General features: G+C 41.4%; 1 protein-coding gene across 1 annotated transcript in view; it reads left to right on the forward strand.

The window, feature by feature from the left end:
• The first annotated feature begins 2,076 nt into the window (after positions 1–2,076).
• LOC141155502 (G-protein coupled receptor 143-like) overlaps positions 2,077–22,652 on the forward strand; it is a 44,186-nt gene continuing 23,610 nt past the window's right edge. The window contains exons 1-4 of the mRNA XM_073642368.1: positions 2,077–2,119; positions 7,726–7,817; positions 10,582–10,676; positions 12,676–12,774. Coding sequence (XP_073498469.1) covers positions 2,077–2,119; positions 7,726–7,817; positions 10,582–10,676; positions 12,676–12,774 — 329 coding nt within the window. The remainder of the gene's footprint in view (positions 2,120–7,725; positions 7,818–10,581; positions 10,677–12,675; positions 12,775–22,652) is intronic.

Raw genomic sequence — 22,652 nt, forward strand, 5'->3', positions numbered from 1 at the left:
ATGGCGCCCGGAGTCTTGCTTCGCTCCGTCCTGGCTGCCAGCAGATCGCGGTACACTACACTGAAGGACCTGCTGTCACATGACTATGACGTCAGCGCAGGTCCTCCAGTCCACCGCGATCTGCGGGCAAGGGAAGACAAGCGCACTGGGGGCCATCAGAATGTAAATATAACATTTTATTTTATTCTTTTTTTTACAGTTTTCTATGATACCCGGGTCCGGGGGAGAGTCTCCTGTCCTCTAGACCCAGGTACCATCCGCACATTGAACGCATGTATTCTGCATTTGCTTATCTAGTGAAGCGGAATCCATGCATTCTAATGCAAGTCAATGGCGGCGAAAACGCAGCGCTTCTGCAAAATAATTGGTAGTGCTGTGTTTTTTTCCGCAATGATAATCCGCAGCGGAAATTTCCGCAGCATGTGCACAGCACATGCGGATTATCATTGGGGAACATGGCAGGCCTTCTACCATGCATTTTTTAAGCGTTTCTGCAGTGTTTTGGCCGCTGTGGAAACGCTTAAAAACGCATCGTGGGCACACAGCCTTAGGCATGTTAGTTGGCATGGTCTCTTCACCGTGTTTTTAACATGGATGAATAAATAAATTACAAAGCTTCTTCAATACTTTGCAATGTTCAATACAGACAAGCTGATCCCAATACTGCAGACTGATCCCAATACAGACAAACTGATCCCAATACTGCAGACTGATCCCAATATAGACAAACTGATCCCAATATAGACAAACTGATCCCAATACAGACAAACTGATCCCAATACTGCAGACTGATCCCAATACAGACAAACTGATCCCAATACAGACAAACTGATCCCAATACTGCAGACTAATCCCAATACAGACAAACTGATCCCAATACAGACAAACTGATCCCAATACTGCAGACTGATTCCAATACAGACAAACTGATCCCAATACGTCAGCGGTCGCGTGACCTGTCACATGACTGAATGACGTCATGGAAGGTCCTTTTATGCCATCGCGAGCCACCGGGGAGACCGGACGCATCGGAGAAGGAGACTGGGGGCCATCAGAAGGTGAGTATAATGTGTTTTTTATTTTAAATTCTTTTTTTTTTACAGGTACTATGGTACCGGGGTCTGGAGGAGAGTCTCCTCTTCTCCAGACCCGGGTACCATCCGCACATTGAATCACTTAATATCCGAATGTGAACATGTAGTCATGCGGATATTAAGCGATTCAATGCAAGTCAATGGCGGCAATTACGCGACGGCAAAATAATTGGTAGTGCTACGGATTTTTCCGCAATGATAATCCGCAGCGGAAATTTCCGCAGCATGTGCACAGCACATGCGGATTATCATTGGGGAACATGGCAGACCTACTACCAAGCGTTTTCTAAGCGTTTCTGCAGCGGAATTGCTGCTGCGGAAACGCTTAAAAAATGCATAGTGGGCACACAGCCTAATGGTAAAATGTGACATATGCTACTTGTTAGTTCTACAAAATGGCAAGTAAATGTGGAAGTATATTTTCAGCAAGTGGTTCTTAAGTGGTTAAAGTCTTATTAACTTTGCAGGTACTGTAATATGCAGCAGATTTTTTTCCATGCAGAAGCGCAGATGAAAATATGCTGCATATTTGCTATGTGGTGATATACCTTGCATGTTAGATCTGTAAAAAATGATACAACCAAAAAAGTATCACAAAACTGTGAACATTTTCTACATTACTGTTAGCAGGTTTTGATGCATTTTTTTCCCCCCATTTTGGCAAAAAATGACTTATGCAAATCCCCCACAGTCACTAGGCTGTGGTTTGTCATCAGGCTATGATAGAGTTAATTTACAAGTTGCTGTTTAGCACCTATTAATTTACATAGAAGTTCTCCCACCCTTTTTTCATGTGTTCTCCAGGTGAATGGCTTCCTTGCGGCTACCACGGCTATGCTGCCCAGAGAGGGATTCTGGTACTGACCTGGTTCTTCTTTCCGAGCTCTACCATGCAGTCTGTGCAGGCAGCGCTGTCTTGGGACTCGTCGGTCTGGCCATCTCCTATAGGTGCAGTAAGCGAAGAAAGAGCCAGGCGATCAGGATGGGTTGGAGAGTTCTGCTGGCCGGTGTCTCGGTCACTACAGGTGTGACTAGGGCAGAACCTGCAATTAGATAACTGCCTGCTGTTTGTATAAGGCCTCATGCACACACTGGTGGCTTTTTCTGTTCATATATTTCCAATTTTTGTTCTGTATGAATCATGCAACATAAAAATCATGGTGTGCTCAAAATGGATGTTTTTTCCCCATTGCTGGTAGGGAGGAATGGATCAGTGTGAATCACAGCCAGCAGAAGCCTATAATAGGGAGCCTCCGTGTCCTGCAGGCTGCATGGGACAATTTGCTGGGGCTCCGTAAGGGTATAATGCAATAAGCAAAGTGCTAGGTTATGGAACGCCGAGGAGCCTTCATTATGGGGTAAAAGAGTGCATGGTGACTGAATAATATCCAGATTACATGCAATTTCAATGGAATTAAGCTACGTTGCCATGGTGAGCTTTTGGTGTTGCAGATTCTCTGCACCTATTACATTGTGGTTTTTAGGGCGTTTTTTTAATAACATGCATTTTTGACACTGGGGTCTGTCTCTTGTTGGTATGTCATGCTTTAAACAAAGCAGCTTTGTTTTTGACACTTCCTGGTATTTGGCTTTGACAAAACCTTGTTAGTCATGGGTGGAATACATTAGTTTTGTATGTTTCCACTGTGCAAACGCACTAGTTTTTAGTGTGTTGTTTTTTTTTTGTTTTATCTGCGGATTTTCCGCATCGAATGCAAGTCTATGGGAAAAATTTGCACATAAAACTCGGCGTTTCCCGAAAGAGAAGTTGACGTGTAACCGATTTGAAACGCGCACCGCAGGTGCATGACGGCTAGGGGTCTGTTAAAGGCCTCCATGCCTATCATCAATGTGCTCCACTGAATACAGCAGTATTGTGGTATTGCTGTGTATAGCACAAACAATCAAACAATCACAGGTTCAAGTTCCCTAAGGGGACTAATAAATAAAAGAAAAAAGATTTTAAAAATTATGAAAAAAACATAAGTTCAAATCACCCTCCTTTCCCTACATTAAAGATAAGAAAAAATAACTAAAAAACACACATTTGGTATTACCGTGTCCAGAAAAGTTCGATCTATCAAAGTTTAAAAAGAATTAACCTGATGGGTATACAGAAAAGTTATTGTTAATTGCTGCAATACCGAAAAAATACTGTAAGAAGTGATCAAAATGTCATATCTGTCCCCAAATAGTATAAAAAAATTTCATTGCGCTCTGCAAAAAATAAGCCCTCACAAAGCTCTATCCTCCAAAAAACAAAAGTGTTACGGGTCTCCGAAAATGGCAACACAATCAAAGATTATTTTTTTCCTTTACAAAGTTCTGACTTTCTTTCACCACTAAAATACTAAAAAAAAAACTAAGTTTGGTATCATTGTAATCATACTGAAGAGGAGAATCCTATTACCAGGTCATTTTTATCTCACAATGTATGCCGCGTAAACAATTCCCAAACAACAATGTCAGAATTGCATTTTTTCACAATTTTACAGCATTTGGAATTTTTTTTCCCCAGTTTCCAGCACACTATGTGGTAAAATGAATGGTGTCATTCAAAAGTACAACTCATATTAATTTTAAAATATTATGGCTCTTGGAAGAAAGGGAGAAAAAACTAAAATGCAAAATTGTCTAGTGTAAACAAATCATAAATGAAAGAGTAAAGCAAATTTGAAATTATCTTAAAGGTTTTGTCCACATTTGGGGACTTTTATGCTATTTTTTTAAAAATACGTAATTGCATGTATTTGTAGCTTAAAAATCATTTTTGCATTTAAGTTTTATTAGAAACTTTGCACTTTTTGCATTCTGTAGTCAGTGCTGTATAGTTTGGTGGCTGCTGAATTAGTTAACGCGCCAATCCAGCAGTTTTTTTTTTTTTGTGTTTTTTTTTTATTGCAGTGCTGAAGTGGTACAACTAATCTAAGTTTCCTGCCCCAGTGTTATACTCACCGGCTGCCAGTTCTGCTGTGCGAGCCAGAAGTCACAACTCAATATAAGTCTATGTAAGCCAGACCGTTGCCTCTGACTTCCGGTCAATCACAAGATGGCGGCGCGGCACTGGTGAGTATAAGACTAGGGGCAGGGAGGTTAGATTAGTTGTGCCACTCCAGCACTGCAATAAAAAAATAAAAAAAAACAGCTAGGAGAATGGTCTGACAGGGAGATTGTGACTGTCTTTTTCTGAGCTCTTCTCAGCTGATTTATGACCACATCAAAGTTTAAATGTGCAGGGAAACAAAAAGCCTAATAAAATAACAGTGCAAAATGTTTAATGAAACCAAATTGCAAAAATAAATATTTTATCCCAAAATACATGCATTTAAATAAGGAAAAAAAATGTTTTGTGTCTACAGCTCTTATGCAAACTTTTGTGCTTTCGTAGGAACAGATACCGTATATTCCGGCGTATAAGACGACTTTTGAAGACTGAAAAATCTTCTGTCTAGTCTGGGGTCGTCTTATACGCCGGTAATGCTTTTAAACTTTCAGAAATTGACATGCGGGGATACTCTGGGGGTGTTAATAAGCTGCCGTGGCCGTATCCCTGCCATGTCGGAGTTAATATAAGGTGGAGGGAGTTAAAATACGGCGGCGGTAGGTCCAGACAGTCAGCGCTTCTGTGCTGAAACTGACACATCGCTGCGTATTCCCAGCTCCGGACACAGCGCAGGGCTTCTGTGCCGACAGCTTTCACTTGTCACAGAAGCGCTGCGCTGTGTCCGGAGCAGGGAAGTTCGCATCGCTTCTGTGACAATATATGAAAAGCCGGCAATTCAGCAGCGGCATAAGCCGGCACCCGACAATTTAGAATAGAAAGAATAGAGCTTCACACATAGATTAGATAGATAGAAACATGTCAGTCACATATATATGAAGTACAGTGACAGTGTTGCTTACTGTACTTGTCATTTAGTGTAAAGGATTTATTAAAACAAATAATAGTGTTTTCATGCACCGTCTCTTTAAAAAAGCCGGCCGGCAATTCAGCAGCGGTACCCGACAATTTATAACAGACAGAATAGAGCTTCACACATAGATTAGATAGATAGAAACATGTCAGTCACATATATATGAAGTACAGTGATAGTGTTGGTTACTGTACTTGTCATTTAGTATTAAAATAAAGGATTTATTATTAAAAAAATTGGCGTGGGGTTCCCCTTAATTTTAGGCTCTAGCGGAGGTTAAGCAGACAGCTGGGGCAGATGTTTGAAGCCTGGGAAGGGGGTAATACCCACGGAGCTTCCCAGGCTACTAATATCAGCCCCCAGCTGAATACCTAGTCTTTACTAGCTATTAAAATGGGGGACCCCCCAAAAAAAATGACGTGGGGTCCCCCCTAATTTAATAGCTAGCAAAGGCTAGGCAGACAGCTGGGGGCTGATATTAATAGCCCAGGAAGGGAGCCATGAATATTGGCCCCCTCCCAGGCTAGAAACACCAGCCGTCAGCCGCCCCAGAAATGGCGCATCCATAGGATGCGCCAATTCTGGCACTTAGCCTCGCTCTTCCACGCTGCCCTGGTGCGGTGGCAGGGGGTAATAGGGTTGGGGTTGATGTCAGCTTATAATGCCAGCTGACATCAAGCCCAGGTTAGTAATGGAGAGGCGTCTATAAGACACCCCCATTACTAACCCCATAGTCAAAGTTAAAAAAAACACAAACACCCAGAATAAAGTCCTTTAATTGAAATAAAGACACAATTCTTTATTGTTCTAAATTAAACCATACTTACCATCACGCCCATTCCAGCTGAAGCCACCGATCTCCTGCAATAAAAGAAAAATAATAAAGCAACCTCATCCTTACCTCTCCATGGTTCCCAGGACAGCTCCAGCTCTGCTACATCGAGATGACAGGCTGGACCGCAGCAGAACGCTGCCATCCAGCCTGTCATCCCGCAGACACTGAGAAGCGCAGGCATGCTTGCGCTCCTCAGTGTCTCGCTGTGACGGCATCCAGATGAGCCGACAATGAACTCAGCTCACCTCCTGGACGTCCGTCACTGACAGTGTGGGAAACTTCTACTGCGCATGCGGGGAGCAGGAGAATTTTCCCACGCTGTCAGTGACGTGCATGAGGTGAGCCGAGTTCATTGGACATGATCTCGGCTCATCTGGATGCCGTCACAGTCAGACACTGAGGAGCACAAGCATGCCTGCGCTTCTCAGTGTCTGCGGGATGACAGGCTGGATGGCAGCGTTCTGCTGCGGTGCAGCCTGTCATGTGAATGTAGCAGAGCTGGACCGGTCCTGGGAACCATGGAAAGGTAAGGATGAGGTTGCTTTATTATTTTTCTTTTATTGCAGGAGATCGTTGGCTTCAGCTGGAATGGGCGTGACGGTAAGTATGGTTTAATTTAGAACATTAAAAAATTGTGTCTTTATTTCAATTAAAGGACTTTTTTCTGGGTGTTGTGTTTTTTTTAATTACTTTACTAGAAATTCATGGTGGTCATGTCTAATATTGGCGTGACCCCATGAATTTCGGGCTTAGGGCCAGCTGATAATGCCAAGCTGGCCCTAACCCCTTTATTACCCAGTGAGCCACCGCACCAGGGCCCTGGATGAGTTGGGTACAGCGCCAGAAGATGGCGCTTCTATGAACGCGCCATTTTCCGGGGTGGCTGCGGACTGCAATTTGCAGCGGGGGGGGCCCAGAAAGCTTGGGCCTCCCTGCGCTGCGGATTCCAGCCCCCAGCTGCCTTGTTGTACCTGGCTGGACACAAAAATAGGGCGAAGCCCCACGTCTTTTTTTTTTAATTATTTCATGAAATAATTAAAAAAAAAAGGGCTTCCCTATATTGTTGTGTCCGGCCAGGTACAAATAGGCAGCTGGTGGTTGGGGGCAGCCCGTTCCTGCCTGCTGTACCTGGCTGGACACAAAAATATGGCGAAGCCCACGTCAACATTTTTGGGAAAAATTAATTACAAAATTAATAATAATTTAGGGACTGCATCTTTATTAACCCCTCAATTGTCATTTAGTGTTAAAATAAAGGATTTTTTAAAAAGAAAATTGGCGTGGGATCCACCATCATTATAGTCTCTAGCGGAGGTTAAGCAGACGGCTGGGGCAGATGTTTGAAGTCTGGGAAGGGGGTAATACCCACGGAGCTTCCCAGGCTACTAATATCAGCCCCCAGCTGAATACCTAGCCTTTACTAGCTATTAGAATGGGGGACCCCCCCAAAAAATGACGTGGGGTCCCCCCTATTTTAATATGTTTATGAGTGACAGTTTTCCTGCTATATACCTGCATGTCATAAGAATTTAAATTAAAAAAGGACCATGTTAAATTCAAATCTGTTTTTTTTTAATTTTTACCGGTGTTTGGTATGCGTTGGAAAAGGGGTAGTCTTATACGGTGAATATATCCTAAACTCTATATTTTAACAGGAAAGTAGGGGGGTCGTCTTATACACCAGGTCGTCTTATACGCCGGAATATACGGTACATCAAGGCATTATGAAGACCATTCAGACATCCATGAATCCCCTGTGTTTTTCTCAGATAGCACATGTACTCATTAGGCCTCATTCACATGTCTGTGTTTAAACACGTACATGAAAAAAAAATGGTAACTATTTACTATATTTTCATTCAGATTTCTTCTTGTTTTGAAGGGTTACTCCTGAACTCTCTAGTGTGGCTGATCGCTCCCGATTTCTTGTCCAGTCAGTCTTGGATCTCTCACATCTCCTGCGTTTTCATCTCCGTAAGTAATTTCTAGTGTTTGCCACTGATATGCCATTAATAACCCACACAGTTATTTAAACACTTGGCAATCAGCCCCTGAGATATGTGTCTAAAAGTAATAACTTGTCTATACAGAATCTAAGGGGTTTTCCACTTTTAAGTTTTATTTCCCCAAATGCTCCTATACCTCTAGTGACAAAAACAGCTGGTTCTCGCCCTCTCTGGGTCCGGCGTCTGCTCTCCACCGCTCTTCCGGTGTCTGATTGTTTACTAGCTGCAGCAGTGATGTAACAACTACAGTGCACATGTCAGCACTGCAGCCAATCATTGAGCCATGTGGCTGTTGCCATCTACATCAGCGGAGCTCAGTGATTGGTTGCAGCGGTGATTTGCGCAATACTGTTGACATGAGTATCAGCTGCGTCTGTTGTTTTAGAGGAGTACGTGTTGGCTCATTAATCTTTGTAAATTCCACCATATGTTCCAATATTCCTTGATTTTCTAGGTCTATACAAGTGTTTGCTTTTCTCTATTTTTAGTTTTTATCATTTTTCATCAGTAATTTTCACGTATGGACAAATAAATTAATTGCAAAGCTTCTCCAATCCTTTGGATTGTTAATCACCAACAGCACTTGTACTGCACATTAATGTCATCCATCTGTGAAAAGCACATATCAATCACATACAGCGTGTGAAACACAGATGTCTTAGTGGTATGGGGTATTTGATTGCAAGTGGCTGCCTGTAAGTGCTCGTTCACACAAGCGTATAAAAAAATCGTTCAGAGTGTAATCCAAAAAAGTTGGACAACTTTTTTCTCACTTGTCATCCGTGTGCAATCTGTTTTTTACAGCAACAGCTATTATTTATTTACAGTGTCCTTTGTTACAGAATTGCAATGTATTTGCAAAAATTGGACGCTGTACTGTGGCTCCGCTTGGCATTTGATTTTTTTTTTTTTTTCACGCACCCATAGACTTGAAAGCGTGAGTCACATCTGATTTACAGAAGAAATTCGTGCACGCTGTGACTTTTTTCACACGCAGATTAGATTAGTGAAAGAAAATAGAAAAAAAACGCTGATCTGCCCTGCACCATTGAACCACATTGGTCCGAGTGCTCTCCATTTTTTGTGACTTATAGCACTTGGACTGAAAATACAATCTTATGAATGAGCCTTTACAGATATAGTAAGGCAGGAGCTACATGGCCACATGGGTTCCTTCCCCCTCTTGCTGCCCTATTGCATCCAGTCCAGGTAATGTGCACATAACATTTCTCTTTTATCTTACTTGTATCCCTTTATTTACATCCCAGTTATATTCATATATACATCTGGTACCACTGCATTTATTCCTTGTGGTCACTGGTTATTTATCCTGAGCGCTAGCACTTTATTGTATTGTAATTAGCACTTGAATCCTGCTTTCTATAGGACTACTAGTAGAACGTAGAATCAACCGCACTCTTTGTTTTTGATGATCAAAAAGGAGACATATTTACAGTGCCCATAGCGATTCTCTCACCCGCTCTCCACACTGAGCGCAGTGACTGAGCGAGAAAGACCCGGGACCGGTCGAAACGTCTCCCTGTATGGTTGCCTTTGTTCCCACATAATCATATACTTTGTGCTTGATACACCAATAAAGTAGCTTCTTTTTGAGCACCAAAAACAATAGTGCGGTTGATTCTACTTTCTACTGATCGGGACCATCCCCAGTTCATCCACCACCCATAAATAAGCCGAGTGCCCACCAATACTCCATTACTATTATGCACGCTGTCTTACTGGGCTTTGGCTTTGTTTTTGCAATACTCCTCCATACCTACGACCAATAAATACTTGCACCCCGTTACAAGGATCTGCAGTTAGAGGTGTAGGGGTTGTTGGTTTATGACATCCTAGCCTTTGTTTCTGTATGCACTTGTTGCACATTTTAAGTGTTTTTTTATTGCTTATTTATTTTTTTTTATTTTTGTGTCTTGTTAAACTATATACTGTTTTATACTGATATTTCTTGCATCCGCTTTTATGTATGCATCTTTTCTGCTGCTTAAATACACGGCAACGTGTAGCACAACATTAAGGCTGCGGTCAGACAGACATGAAAAATCGTGTGTTTTTTTTGTTGTAGTTTTGTTTTACATCCAGAAAACTTTGATGTTTTTTTTTATCCTTGTTGCCATTGATGTGTCCTGTATTTTACATCTCTCTGGCATCCGTTTTATACATGAAAATTTCAAAATGTACATGATCACGTCCAGTTTCCTAGGTTAGTAATGATAGCGTACCCGTAAAAGTAGAATGCAATGCATATGTTTCGTATTGGATCCGTATTTTTTTTTTACGGGCTGTAGTTTTGCTGCATAAAAAAAAAACTGCAGACAATTTGCATGACTTGAATTGAAGCCCATAGTGAGTAGATGGCAACCAGTGACAGAAAACCTAACACATTTGGAAATCTTTATGACCTGCGGGAGGTTGCAGGTTGCGATGCCACAATGAAACACGAGATCTCCATGTCACACGACACGTCACCGTGAAGCCCTAGCATTAAAGTAACTAAATCTCATAAATAGAATAACAACATTTTTGACACAAGGTGACTTGGGGGGGGCGTTGTATGTTTCGGGAGTTTTCTAGTATTCTCTATCTACTTGAAAAGAAGCCACATTACACATTCGGATAGTGGACCCAGAACGGTCTTCATCCTCAGCAGTGCTTCTTCTACTGTCCTTGTTTCTTGCTATAATATTTTTCTATTGCACTTGAACCCGCAGACATGGATTCATTATTTCTGTTCGGTGCTCTTCTGGGCGTTTCTCTGTTACTCTTTGGAGATTGATCAACTATTCAAGCCAAACCCGTCAGAAAGGTAATGGAGAAAAGCTATTCTACAAAGTGGTAAGAATTGTGAAATCACAGACCCCATCAGTGTGAGACATACTTTTATTAAGAAATAATGACTAACCCTATATTACATCATCCAACATGTGAGACAAGGATGAGACCGAAGCATTACAATATGCGGTGTGGATTTTTGGAAGAGTCCCCCTGATTGTCCACTTGGTTACTTCTCTGTGGCTCTGATGTCCGTTACAGTAGATTGTGCAAGTAATTTGTAGCTGCTTTCCCTGGATTTAGCCAATCGGTATGGTTAGAATTAACTTAAGAAATTTCTATAACGTTTTTGAGAATACACCTTCCTCAGGTGATGTCCGTGTCCCAAAGACTGCATTGCATGCTAAGTCTTCATAGTGCTGTCGTGCAGTCTGTGCATTATGTTTCTAGGGTTGACTGTAAAACTGACATTTTGTCATTTTGTTAGTTTCAGTAAAAATTCTTTATTTAGTTTCTGAAGTCATTTTAAAGTTTACAACAAGAGATCTAGGCTTTTCCAAAAAAAAAAAAAGACCACCCCCAAAAAATGTCAATATTTTTCAAGGTCCATACACACAGTTTAGTCAAATTGCATTTCTGGCACTAAGATTTGCAAGGATAAGGAAGCTCCAACCGTTATCCAGATAAAATGGTACCTTTTATTCCAACTTCTTTAAGATTGCGATATTCTCCAGTGTGTCAAAATTAGTTTCACTCTTATTACAAACTATGCAAGTAATTTTGACATACTGGAGAACGTCGCAATTTTAAAGATGTTGGAATAAAGTTTACCATTTTATCTGGAAAATGCCTGGAGCTTTCTTATCCTTGAATCGTCGCTGAGACACACCGGGCTTTTTCTGTGCTGAGAATTTTACAATACCCCGCACAGGGGTGAGCTGGTTACCATTACTTACCATTTGTTGCACTGATATTTGCAAAAGTGTAGCAAAAAAACATGAATTGACCAAGATGTCAGAGGAGCCCCCAAGTACAACAAACCTAGACTTTGACTGCTGCTCTTCTGATTTATTAATACATGACATACATACAAAGGCATTTGTAACATGCCTACATTCTTTTCTAAGAAATATGTTTTTTACTGTTATAAACCCATTGCTGTAAGTAAACATTATGGTCACAATGATGGTGTCCGAGGAGAACTGCATGTCACCACTGTCCATCAGGATAGATTTTACATTGGTGTTACTACTCTACTTAGAGTAACTGAATGTTAATGTTTTTATTAATAATGTTGTCCATTATGGAAAGTTATGAGGCTTTACAAATCACTTAACGGATTTGCCTTCATTCCTGTAAAAAAAAAAAAAAAAAAAAAAATGCTTATAAGTGGCTTGCAAACACTGCTTTTCCCCAATCTATCTATTTGCCTGCCTTCAGCTAGACTGGTATCAGAGTTTACTCATTTGGAGTACAGATGCTGGCAGTGATGGGTCAGCACCCATTAACTCCTCCTGAGTGGTGTCCTTATCACAACAACCTCCTGCAGCAGCTTACCCTCAGTTTGTGAGACACAGGTGTTGACCCTTTCACTGCCATCATCTGGACTCCAAAGGAGTAAATTCTGATACTATTGCAGCTAACAGCAGGAACATGGGGGGAGGGGGGTGGGAGCAGGAGTTTGAAAGCCAATTACATACATTTTGGTCTTTTTCTTTGATATATACAGTACAGACCAAAAGTTTGGACACACCTCATTTAAAGATTTTTTTCGTATTTTCATGACTATGAAAATTGTACATTCACACTGAAGGCATCAAAACTATGAATTAACACATGTGGAATTATATACTTAGCACAAAAGTATGAAACAACTGAAAATATGTCTTATATTCTAGGTTCTTCAAAGTAGCCACCTTTTGCTTTGATGACTGCTTTGCACACTCTTGGCATTCTCAAACAATATATGAATGACGCCTAATATTGACAGTTTTCTAAGTGTATAGAATATATATATATTTTTTATTTTTCAGGTTTGGCTTATTGTACTCTTTTCTATGCTGGGGGGCTCCAAGCCTCATATGTCTCCATGGTCTTCTTATGTTGGTGATTCCATCTGTGTCTCAAGACAGGTAGAAAGTGTTTTTTTTATCTTTTTTAACCATCCTCGTGGTCTAAGCTCTAAGGCCGCTGCATGGAAATAAAACAATTAGTCACAGTAAATGAGAGAGAGAGAGAAAAAATCAGCCTATCCCAGTAACTGTAATGGAACATTTGTCAGTAAAGCAGATGCATCCTTCCTTACTCATCCATAGCTGCAAACTGAGTTCATGGAGTGTGAGGAGGATTACACCACTAGATGGCAGTAGATGAAAAGCAAGACATTTGCTAATAATTAAAATTAAATAAATCACTGACCAAACGGTGACAGAATACAGCAGCCCTGACAGTGATGATTATAGCCACAATTTTCTTACTTCAGTGCAATACATTTTACTACTTAATGTACTGGAAAATGGGAAAAAAAAATTCCAAGTGTGGTGAAATTGCAAAATAAAACAACTTGCAATTCTGACATTGTATTTTTGGAATTGTTAATACGGTATACATTGTGTGATAAAAATGATCTGCCGATATGATTCTCCTCGTCAGTACGATTTCAGCGATACTAAACTTGTCCAATTTTTTTTACTTTAATGCTAGAAAGAAAAACAAATGCAAAAAAACATATTGTTTGATTAGTGTTTGTCATTTTCTGAGATGTGTAATGTTTTAGTCGATAGAGCTGTGTTGAGGCTTATTTTTTTGCAGGGTGAGATGACTTTTTTTATTGATACAGTTTTGGGATATATATGACATTTTTATTGCTTCTTGCAGTATTTTTTGCAGTATTTAAAGGTTTACAGTGTTTGGGTTACTTTTTTATACTTTGATCAGATTTTTCTGTCCACAGCAATACCACATATGTGTATTTTTTTTATTTTTTTTAATGGGGGGGGGGGGAGGTGGTGATTTGAACTCCATGTTTTGTCATAATTTTTTTAAACTTTTTGTTTACTTTTTACTGTATTTATTAGTCCCCTTAGGGGACTTTAAACCTGCGATCTTCTGATCGCTTGTACTATATACAGCAATACCATAGTATAGTAATAGCTCGGCCACAGGCTGGCTTTAAACTGAGTTCAGTGATGAGAGTTAGAGATCTTTAACAGATTCCTTGCTGTGATAGCAACCCATCAGTGCCACGTGATCATATCACGAGGGCGCCGATGGGCAAATAGAATGACGCGTTCCATGCCGGTGTTGTTAATGCTGTTATCAGAGCTTAACAGCAGCATTTAACAGGTTAACAGTCACGGGTGGAGCACTGTTAGAGGCAGGTCCCGGCTATGACTCACAGCCATTACCTTCCAGGTATGGGGCGGGCTCACCCCATGAGCCTGCTCCATACACCCGATACTGGTACGGCGGATGTCTGCAAAAAATTAATATTCAACTGGTACGGCGTATTATCGTAAGAGGTTAAAGGGGGATCCTAATGTTTAGAAGTTATTGCCTGTTCATGTTGAACAGCGCTCAGCTATCTACTGCGGTCCCATTAAGAATATATGGAGCTGTAGTGCGCATGATCAATTGTCGCTCCATTCAGACTCCGGGTTCATGGCATCTGTAGGCCCCCCAGCAATCGAGAAGTTATGCACTATCCCATAGAGGACAACTTCCAAATCTGAGAATACTCCTTTAACTCAATATCTGCCCCTTTCCAATTGTTTCTGGAAAATCTTATCATTTTGATGAAAATGAACTCTGTGGAGACCTCTCTTGAAAAGGGGCGTAGAGTTCAAGATTTCTTTGACATTTGGGAGTTTTATAGAATTTTGGCCCCGCCATACTCGTAAATTCTTGCAGGATAGTTATACCGTCTTATCGCATATGTGATAACAAGCAAATTGTTGGTCAGGAAATCTAATGGACCTGATTTATTTTTTAGGAGTTAACTGAATTCAGATTCAAAAGTGAGGACAGAGTCTGCAGAGAAAGGGAAATCCAGCTCCACAGACATACAAAACTCCTCCTTATTAGTGTGAATAGAAAACACTTCAGTCGGTAAGTTAAAATGCTGTGGCAGTAGATAAAACAACGTGTTTCAGGTAGTAAAATGATTATCTACTACCATGACATTTTAACTTACTGTCTGAAGTGTTTTCTATTCACACCAATAAGGAGGAGTTTTGCATTTCCATGGAGCTGGATTCCTCTCTCTTTGCAATTCTCCACGTCCAAGGCACGGACACCTGCTTTGCTCCAGATCTTTAAACAGTGCATGCGGGTGAGCTGGACTCTATCCTGCAGAGACCTACATACTGGAAAGTGTATCATACTTTATCACACTGTTTTCAGCTAAAAAATCACCAGCTTCACTGAATTTATTTCCAAAAATGTTGTATTGAATAGCCCCCAATTACCCCAAAAAGACGTGTAACACTGAGGTTTCCTAGGACTGTATTCAACCCCTTTCAAGCTTTTTAATGCAAACACAGTCTTAGTAATGTCAAACTGACTGTAATATACATGGCTTTGTGTAGCCGGATGGTAACTGTATTTCACAGCAGTGCTGTCACACACTATCTGCACTGTTTTATGGATTTCTCTCCCTATCTCTATGGCTGTGATGTCCGCTCACTATCCAGATTCACCCCAAAATTGCTGCTGCATTCACTGCCTTAGCTTTTATACAAGCTATGATAGCTCCTATTAATTGGCTGTGCTATACCATGTCATGAAATAACTACAAGACTTTATGGGGAAGCCCACAAGGTCATACCTAAGGTCACGTGAAACTTCTCTGGCTGATGCAATGTTGATTTGCCAGAATTATATCTCTAGTTGTTCCAACTCCTTGGGTTCAGCGAATTCCTAAATATTCAACAGGAATTCTATTTACATGGAATCAATTTTGCTCACCTCTACAGTCAAGCTGTCAAACAAAATGTGAGTATTGGTCTTTATACAGCAAATAATCTGATTATTTCATTTTGTGGGATGGGTCACATTGGTATACAGTAACAGATGTGTAGGACGGGTTCTCTTGTAGTAGTAAGTCTTCCTCAATCTTAAACCATCATATTTCCTTCAGGTAAGCAAATGTTGCATTCGTTATCCAGTGTGATGTCATTCTCGCTATTTCGCAATTCATTCTTACTAGAGCCGACAAGATCTTAGGAAGCGAGGAAATCTTAGTCGTGTTATGACTCTCATGCAATGTCTTTGTGTCTGAATGGTAACGTGGTAAAGATAACAATGTGTGGAAATTCTCACTGACTACATTAACTCCCACGCCAAATGCTGAGGCTCAAAAAATATCTATCAGGGGTCAGGAACCTGCGGCACTCCACTCGAGGCACTGCAACTCCCAGCATTGCTTAACGGTCACTGGCTGGGAGTTGTAGTTTTGCTGCAGTTGGAGTGGCACATGAGTCAGCAAATGAAGGTGAACGCTCTTTTACATATTCATTATGTAGAAAAAGGAGATTGACATTTCAGAGTAGACCGCGCTGCTGTAGAAAGAATGTCGTTCCAGAATGGAATAGTAATTTTCGTTTTTATTTTTACCCGTTTCGTGCGCGCACCGAGCTGTTTGCGCCATGTAGTTTTGTGTTTGAAAAAGGGCTTGGTGTGAGCACGAAAGGCATTAAAATAAAAACTATAAAATTACACCGTTTTCCACTCCAGATTTACATGCAAAAAATATCCACAATACCTTACAGTTGCAGCAAAGAATACAAACCAGGAGCTGTAAAAAAAAAAAATAAAATCTGCTTCAGAAATGGACCTGTGGAAATTAAAAGGGTTCCCTGGGACATAACAACTAATAACCTATCTTTTGGATATTTCATAAGTATGAGATTGGTGAGGGTGCAACACCTGGCACACGTACCTGTCAGCTGAAAACTGCTCCTGCAGCAGTCAGAAATAAACAATGTATAGAAAGGACACAGCAGCCCCCCCACATTGCTTAGTGGGTGTGTGTCAAACATCGCACTGCACTCAGATATCACCCGAGTGCAGTGCTATTCCCTCAGATGCCGGCAATGGAGGAGATGGAGAAATTAATTTCTCCGTCTCCTCAGCAGCTGTGTTGTGAACCTCTCATTCTCGAGGATCAGAGCACAGACACTCGGCTGACGCTCGCAGCAGAGCAGGAGCCAAGTGTCCTTAGCATATCACATCAGATGCCATACGCTAGTGTTTCTCCGTCCTTACACACGTTTTGTTGTACACATGTTTATTTCCTTTGTGTGTATTGGAAGAACACAAAAAAGAAACCCGGGGGAAAAAAAGGCTAATTGGACATAATTTCACAAACAACCCCAAAAATGGGCCGAACAAAATTGTTGACACCTTTCCAAAGTTGTGGGTAAATATTTTTGTTTCAAGCATGTGATGCTCGTTCAAACTCACCTGTGGCAAGTAACAGGTGTGGGCAATATGAAAATCACAAAATCGCACCTGAAGCGAGATAAAAAGGGGAGAAGTTGACTCCCTTTTGCATTGTGTGTCTGGGTGTGCCACACTATGCACGGAGAACAGAAAGAGGAGAAAAGAACTGTCTGAGGACTTGAGAACCAGAATTGTTGAAAAATATCAGCAATCTCAAGGTTGCAAGTCCACCTCAAGAGATCTTGATGTTCCTATGTCCACTGTGCGCAACATAATCAAGAAGTTTGCAACCCTTGGCACTGTAGCTAATCTCCTTGGACGTGGACTGCAAAGAAAACTTGATGAAAGGGTGCAACACAGGATAGTCCAGATGGTGGATAAGCAGCCCCAATGAAGTACCAGAGAAATTAATGCTGTTCTGCAGGCTCAGGGTGCATCAGTGTACTGTACATTTGAATGAAATGGAATGCTATGGCAGGAGACCCAGGAGGACCCCACTGATGACAGAGACATAAAAAAGCTAGACTGCAGTTTGCCAAAATGTATGTGAGTAAACCAAAATCGTTTGGGAAAGCATCTTGTGGACAGATGAGACCAAGATGGAGTTTTTTGGTAAAGCAAATCATTCTACTGTTTACTGAAAGTAGAATGAGGCCTACACACAGTACCTACAGTCAAATATGGTAAAGATTCAAAGATGTTTTGGAGTTGTTTTGCTGCTTTTGGCACTTGGTGCCTTGACTGTGCAAGACATCATGAAATCTTAAGACGATCAAAGGATTTTGGGTCGCAATGTAGTGCACAGTGTCAGAAAGCTGGGTTTGTGTCCTAAGTCATGGGTCTTCCAGCAGGACAATGACCCCAAACATACTTCAAGAAGCCCCCAGAAATGGATGGAAACAAAGCGCTGGAGAGTTCTGAAGTGGCCAGCAATTAGTCTAGATCTACAGGTGCTTCTCACAAAATTAGAATATCATCAAAAAGTTAATTTATTTCAGTTCTTCAATGCAAAAAGTGAAACTCGTATATTATACAGCGTCATTACAAACAGAGTGATCTATTTCAAGTGTTTATTTCTGTTAATGTTGATGATTATGGCTTACAGCCAATGAAAACACAAAAGTCATTATCTCAGTAAATTAGAATACTTTAGAACAGCTTGAAAAATGTTTTTAAAATCCGAAATGTTGGCCTACTGAAATGTATGTTCAGTAAATGCCCTCAATACTTGGTCGCGGCTCCTTTTGCATCAATTACTGCATCAATGCGGCGTGGCATGGAGGCGATCAGCCTGTGGCTCTGCTGAGGTGTTATGGAAGCCCAGGTTGCTTTGATAGCAGCCTTCAGCTCGTCTGCATTGTTGGGTCTGGTGTCTCTCATCTTCCTCTTGACAATACCCCATAGATTCTCTATGGGGTTAAGGTCAGGCGAGTTTGCTGCCAATCAAGCACAGTGATACTGTTGTTTTTAAGCCAGGTATTAGTACTTTTGGCAGTGTGGACAGGTGCCAAGTCCTGCTGGAGAATGACCTTTCCATCTTCATGCTTCCCTCTGCTGACAAGCTTTTTGAAGTGCTCTAAAATCTCCCAGTAGACGGCTGCGCTGACTTTGGTCTTGATAAAACACAGTGGACCTACACCAGCAGATGACATGGCTCCCCAAACCATCACTGATTGCGGAAACTTCACACTAGACCTCAAGCAGCTTGGATTGTGGCCTCTCCACTCTTCCTCCAGACTCAGAGACCTTGATTTCCAAATGAAATGCAAAATTTACTTTCATCTGAAATCACCTTGGACCACTGAGCAACAGTCCAGGTCTTTTTCTCCTTGGCCCAGGTAAGACACTTCTGGTATTGTCTACTGGTCATGAGTGGCTTGACACAAGGAATGTGACACTTGTAGTCCATGTCCTGGATACATCTGTGTGTGATGGCTCTTGAAGCAATGACTCCAGCAGCAGTCCACTCCTTGTGAATCTCCCCCAAATTTTTGAATGGCCTTTTCTTAACAATCCTATCAAGGCTGCGGTTATCCCGGCTGCTTGTGCACCTTTTTCTACCACACTTTTTCCTTACACTCAACTTTTCATTAATATGCTTGGGGACAGCACTCTGTGAACAGCCAGCTTCTTTAGCAATGACCTTTTGTGGCTTACTCTCCTTGTGGAGTGTGTCAATGACTGCCTTCTGGACATCTGTCAAAGTCACCAGTCTTCCCCATGATTGTGGAGCCTACTGAAACAGACTAAGGAACCTTTTTAAACGCTTAGGAAGCCTTTGCAGGTGTGTTTTGTTAATTATTCTAATATACTGAGATAATAACTTTTGTGTTTTCATTGGCTGTAAGCCATAATCATCAATATTAACAGAAATAAACACTTGAAATAGATAACTCTGTTTGTAATGACTCTATATAATATGAGTTTCACTTCTTGTATTGAAGAACTGAAATAAATTAACTTTTTGATATTCTAATTTTGTGAGAAGCACCTGTAAATCCCATTGAATACCTGTGGAGAGATCTTAAAATTGCTGCTGGGAGAAGGCGCCTTCATATATGAGAGACCTGGAGCAGTTTGCAAAAGAAGAGTGGTCCAAAATTCCAGTTGAGAGGTGTAAGAAGCTTGATGATGGTTATAGGAAGCGATTGATTGCAGTTATTTCTTCCTAAAGGATGTGCAACCAAATATTAAGTTGAGGGTGCCAAAAATCTTGTCCTGCCCATTTTTGGGGTTTTGTGTGAAATTATGTCCAATTTGCCTTTTTTTTTGTGTTCCAATAAACGTGTATAACAAAACGCGTAATTGCAATAATTTTCTGGGAGAAATACTTAATTTTCTGGAACAATTTCAAGGGTGCCAACACTTTCAGCCACGACTGTATATAATATCCAGCCATTGTGGGTGCAGATTTCCATTGATCGATGGGAGTGTTTTGCTTGGAGGCAATGAAAAATTGCGTTGCGAACGGATATCGAATATTGTATACGCTGTAATATGTTTTCTGTGATCCATGTTTTGCCCAGGATTATGGGGCAGCCATCTTCACTGATCAGCTGCTCTGAGCTGTAATTGACAGTTTAGAGATTTGTTTTATAAGAGCCACAGAGACATGGGAGACCTTGTATAGAAAATGACCTATTGAAGAGTGTAGTAGGCAGGCGCTCTGACCTGTGCAGAAGTCTCTGCACAGAGAGGGAAATTATGTGATCATCCATGTTTACTATATCTGTATGTCACATCATTATATTTTTTTCCCTAAGGTGTGATGTCACAGTGTACTTTTATATTTGCCTTATTTCTGTATTATGACTTCTTGTTGTGTAGTAATCCTGTGCTGTGGCAACACTTGGCGTCTATCCCAATTATTATTACATCACTGTTATGGTACAGGTTGAATGCATACGTCAATGTCTATATTTCCTGTGTACTATCACATCACTGTGCATATTGTCCTTTTGATGTAACTTTTTTAATGAAATTACTACAAATTTTTTTCATATACATATTGGGGGGATAAAAAACTTCTTTATCTTTTGCCCTCAACCTTTCTGGTTTTCCCGTCACCACCCTCCCGCACCTACCCCACCTCTATTAATCACAACCACATTGCACATTGTTCGGAGCTTTTGTCTTGCTTTTGTTGTATAATGGATTTCCTCATATTGCAACATTTTTTTAAAAATTTTTTTTTAACATTTTGAAACAATCACTCTGAGTTTTTGATCCATTCTTTAATAATAATAATATTCTTATAACAACAAAATCTATCAGTAATCGGGGTGCAAACAATATGTCCAACGTAGAAAAAAACACCTTTTAAAACTGTTGTTTTTTAGATCTGCATTAAAAAATAATTAAAGGGCTCAAGACACACCACAAATAAATGCAAATTCTGACACTATGTATCAAGTTGGCATATATGAATCCACCCTGTGATTACGAGGAAGGTTCACTATACACCAACTAAGGAAAAGAGTCAGTGCTACTTTATCCCTCTAGTAAGCCTCAATCTGGTACTTGCCTACCAGCAGAGGTTTGGCACCCTGTTACATCAACGAGAATGACTCCCCCCGCTCCTCGACTGCTCTCCCGCTGTAACCCTTGATGTCCCTAGAATTACGGTGTGGTGGCAGTGTGCTCAAAACTCTCAAAACCAAGCCCAATTACAAGTATCAGAAATAAAGTGAAAAAGTGCAAAATAGAAAGTGACTGTGCAAAATGTAAACAAGCATAAAGATCCTTTGTTCTTTGATCTATGTTGATATACATTCAAATTTAATGATATACAAATAACCAGCCTTTATCAACTCCTGTACATAGTATATTCTGCCTATTCTGTGGATGCCAGCACCCTAGTCCGGATGACATTAGCGACCTTATCAAATTATCTTTAATAAGCTACACCTGATAGCCCACTGATGTCAAACTCCGGCTCGTGGGCCAAATCTGGCCCGAGGGGTGGTTATATTTGGGCCCCACATAGGGATGGCAGTTCTGGAGTCAGGGGCCAATTTACTGTATGGAGGACTATGTGAGGCCCATTATACTGTATGGAGGACTATGTGAGGCCCATTATACTGTATGGAGGACTATGTTGGGCCCATTATACTGTATGGAGGACTATGTTGGGCCCATTATACTGTACGGAGGACTATGTTGGGCCCATTATACTGTATGGAGGACTATGGGGGGGGCCCATTATTCTGTATGGAGGACTATGGGGGGGACCATTATTCTGTATGGAGGACTATGGGGGGGCCCATTATTCTGTATGGAGGACTATGGGGGGGCCCATTATTCTGTATGGAGGACTATGGGGGGGCCCATTATTCTGTATGGAGGACTATGGGGGGGCCCATTATTCTGTATGGAGGACTATGGGGGGGCCCATTATTCTGTATGGAGGACTATGGGGGGGCCCATTATTCTGTATGGAGGACTATGGGGGGGCCCATTATTCTGTATGGAGGACTATGGGGGGGCCCATTATTCTGTATGGAGGACTATGGGGGGGCCCATTATTCTGTATGGAGGACTATGGGGGGGCCCATTATTCTGTATGGAGGACTATGGGGGGGCCCATTATTCTGTATGGAGGACTATGGGGGGGCCCATTATTCTGTATGGAGGACTATGGGGGGGCCCATTATTCTGTATGGAGGACTATGGGGGGGCCCATTATTCTGTATGGAGGACTATGGGGGGGCCCATTATTCTGTATGGAGGACTATGGGGGGGCCCATTATTCTGTATGGAGGACTATGGGGGGGCCCATTATTCTGTATGGAGGACTATGGGGGGGCCCATTATTCTGTATGGAGGACTATGGGGGGGCCCATTATTCTGTATGGAGGACTATGGGGGGGCCCATTATTCTGTATGGAGGACTATGGGGGGGCCCATTATTCTGTATGGAGGACTATGGGGGGGCCCATTATTCTGTATGGAGGACTATGGGGGGGCCCATTATTCTGTATGGAGGACTATGGGGGGGCCCATTATTCTGTATGGAGGACTATGGGGGGGCCCATTATTCTGTATGGAGGACTATGGGGGGGCCCATTAT

The sequence above is a fragment of the Phyllobates terribilis genome, unplaced genomic scaffold (assembly GCF_046119375.1).
Source record: "Phyllobates terribilis strain yellow unplaced genomic scaffold, ASM4611937v1 Scaffold_7__3_contigs__length_470593459, whole genome shotgun sequence".
NCBI lineage: Eukaryota > Metazoa > Chordata > Amphibia > Anura > Dendrobatidae > Phyllobates > Phyllobates terribilis.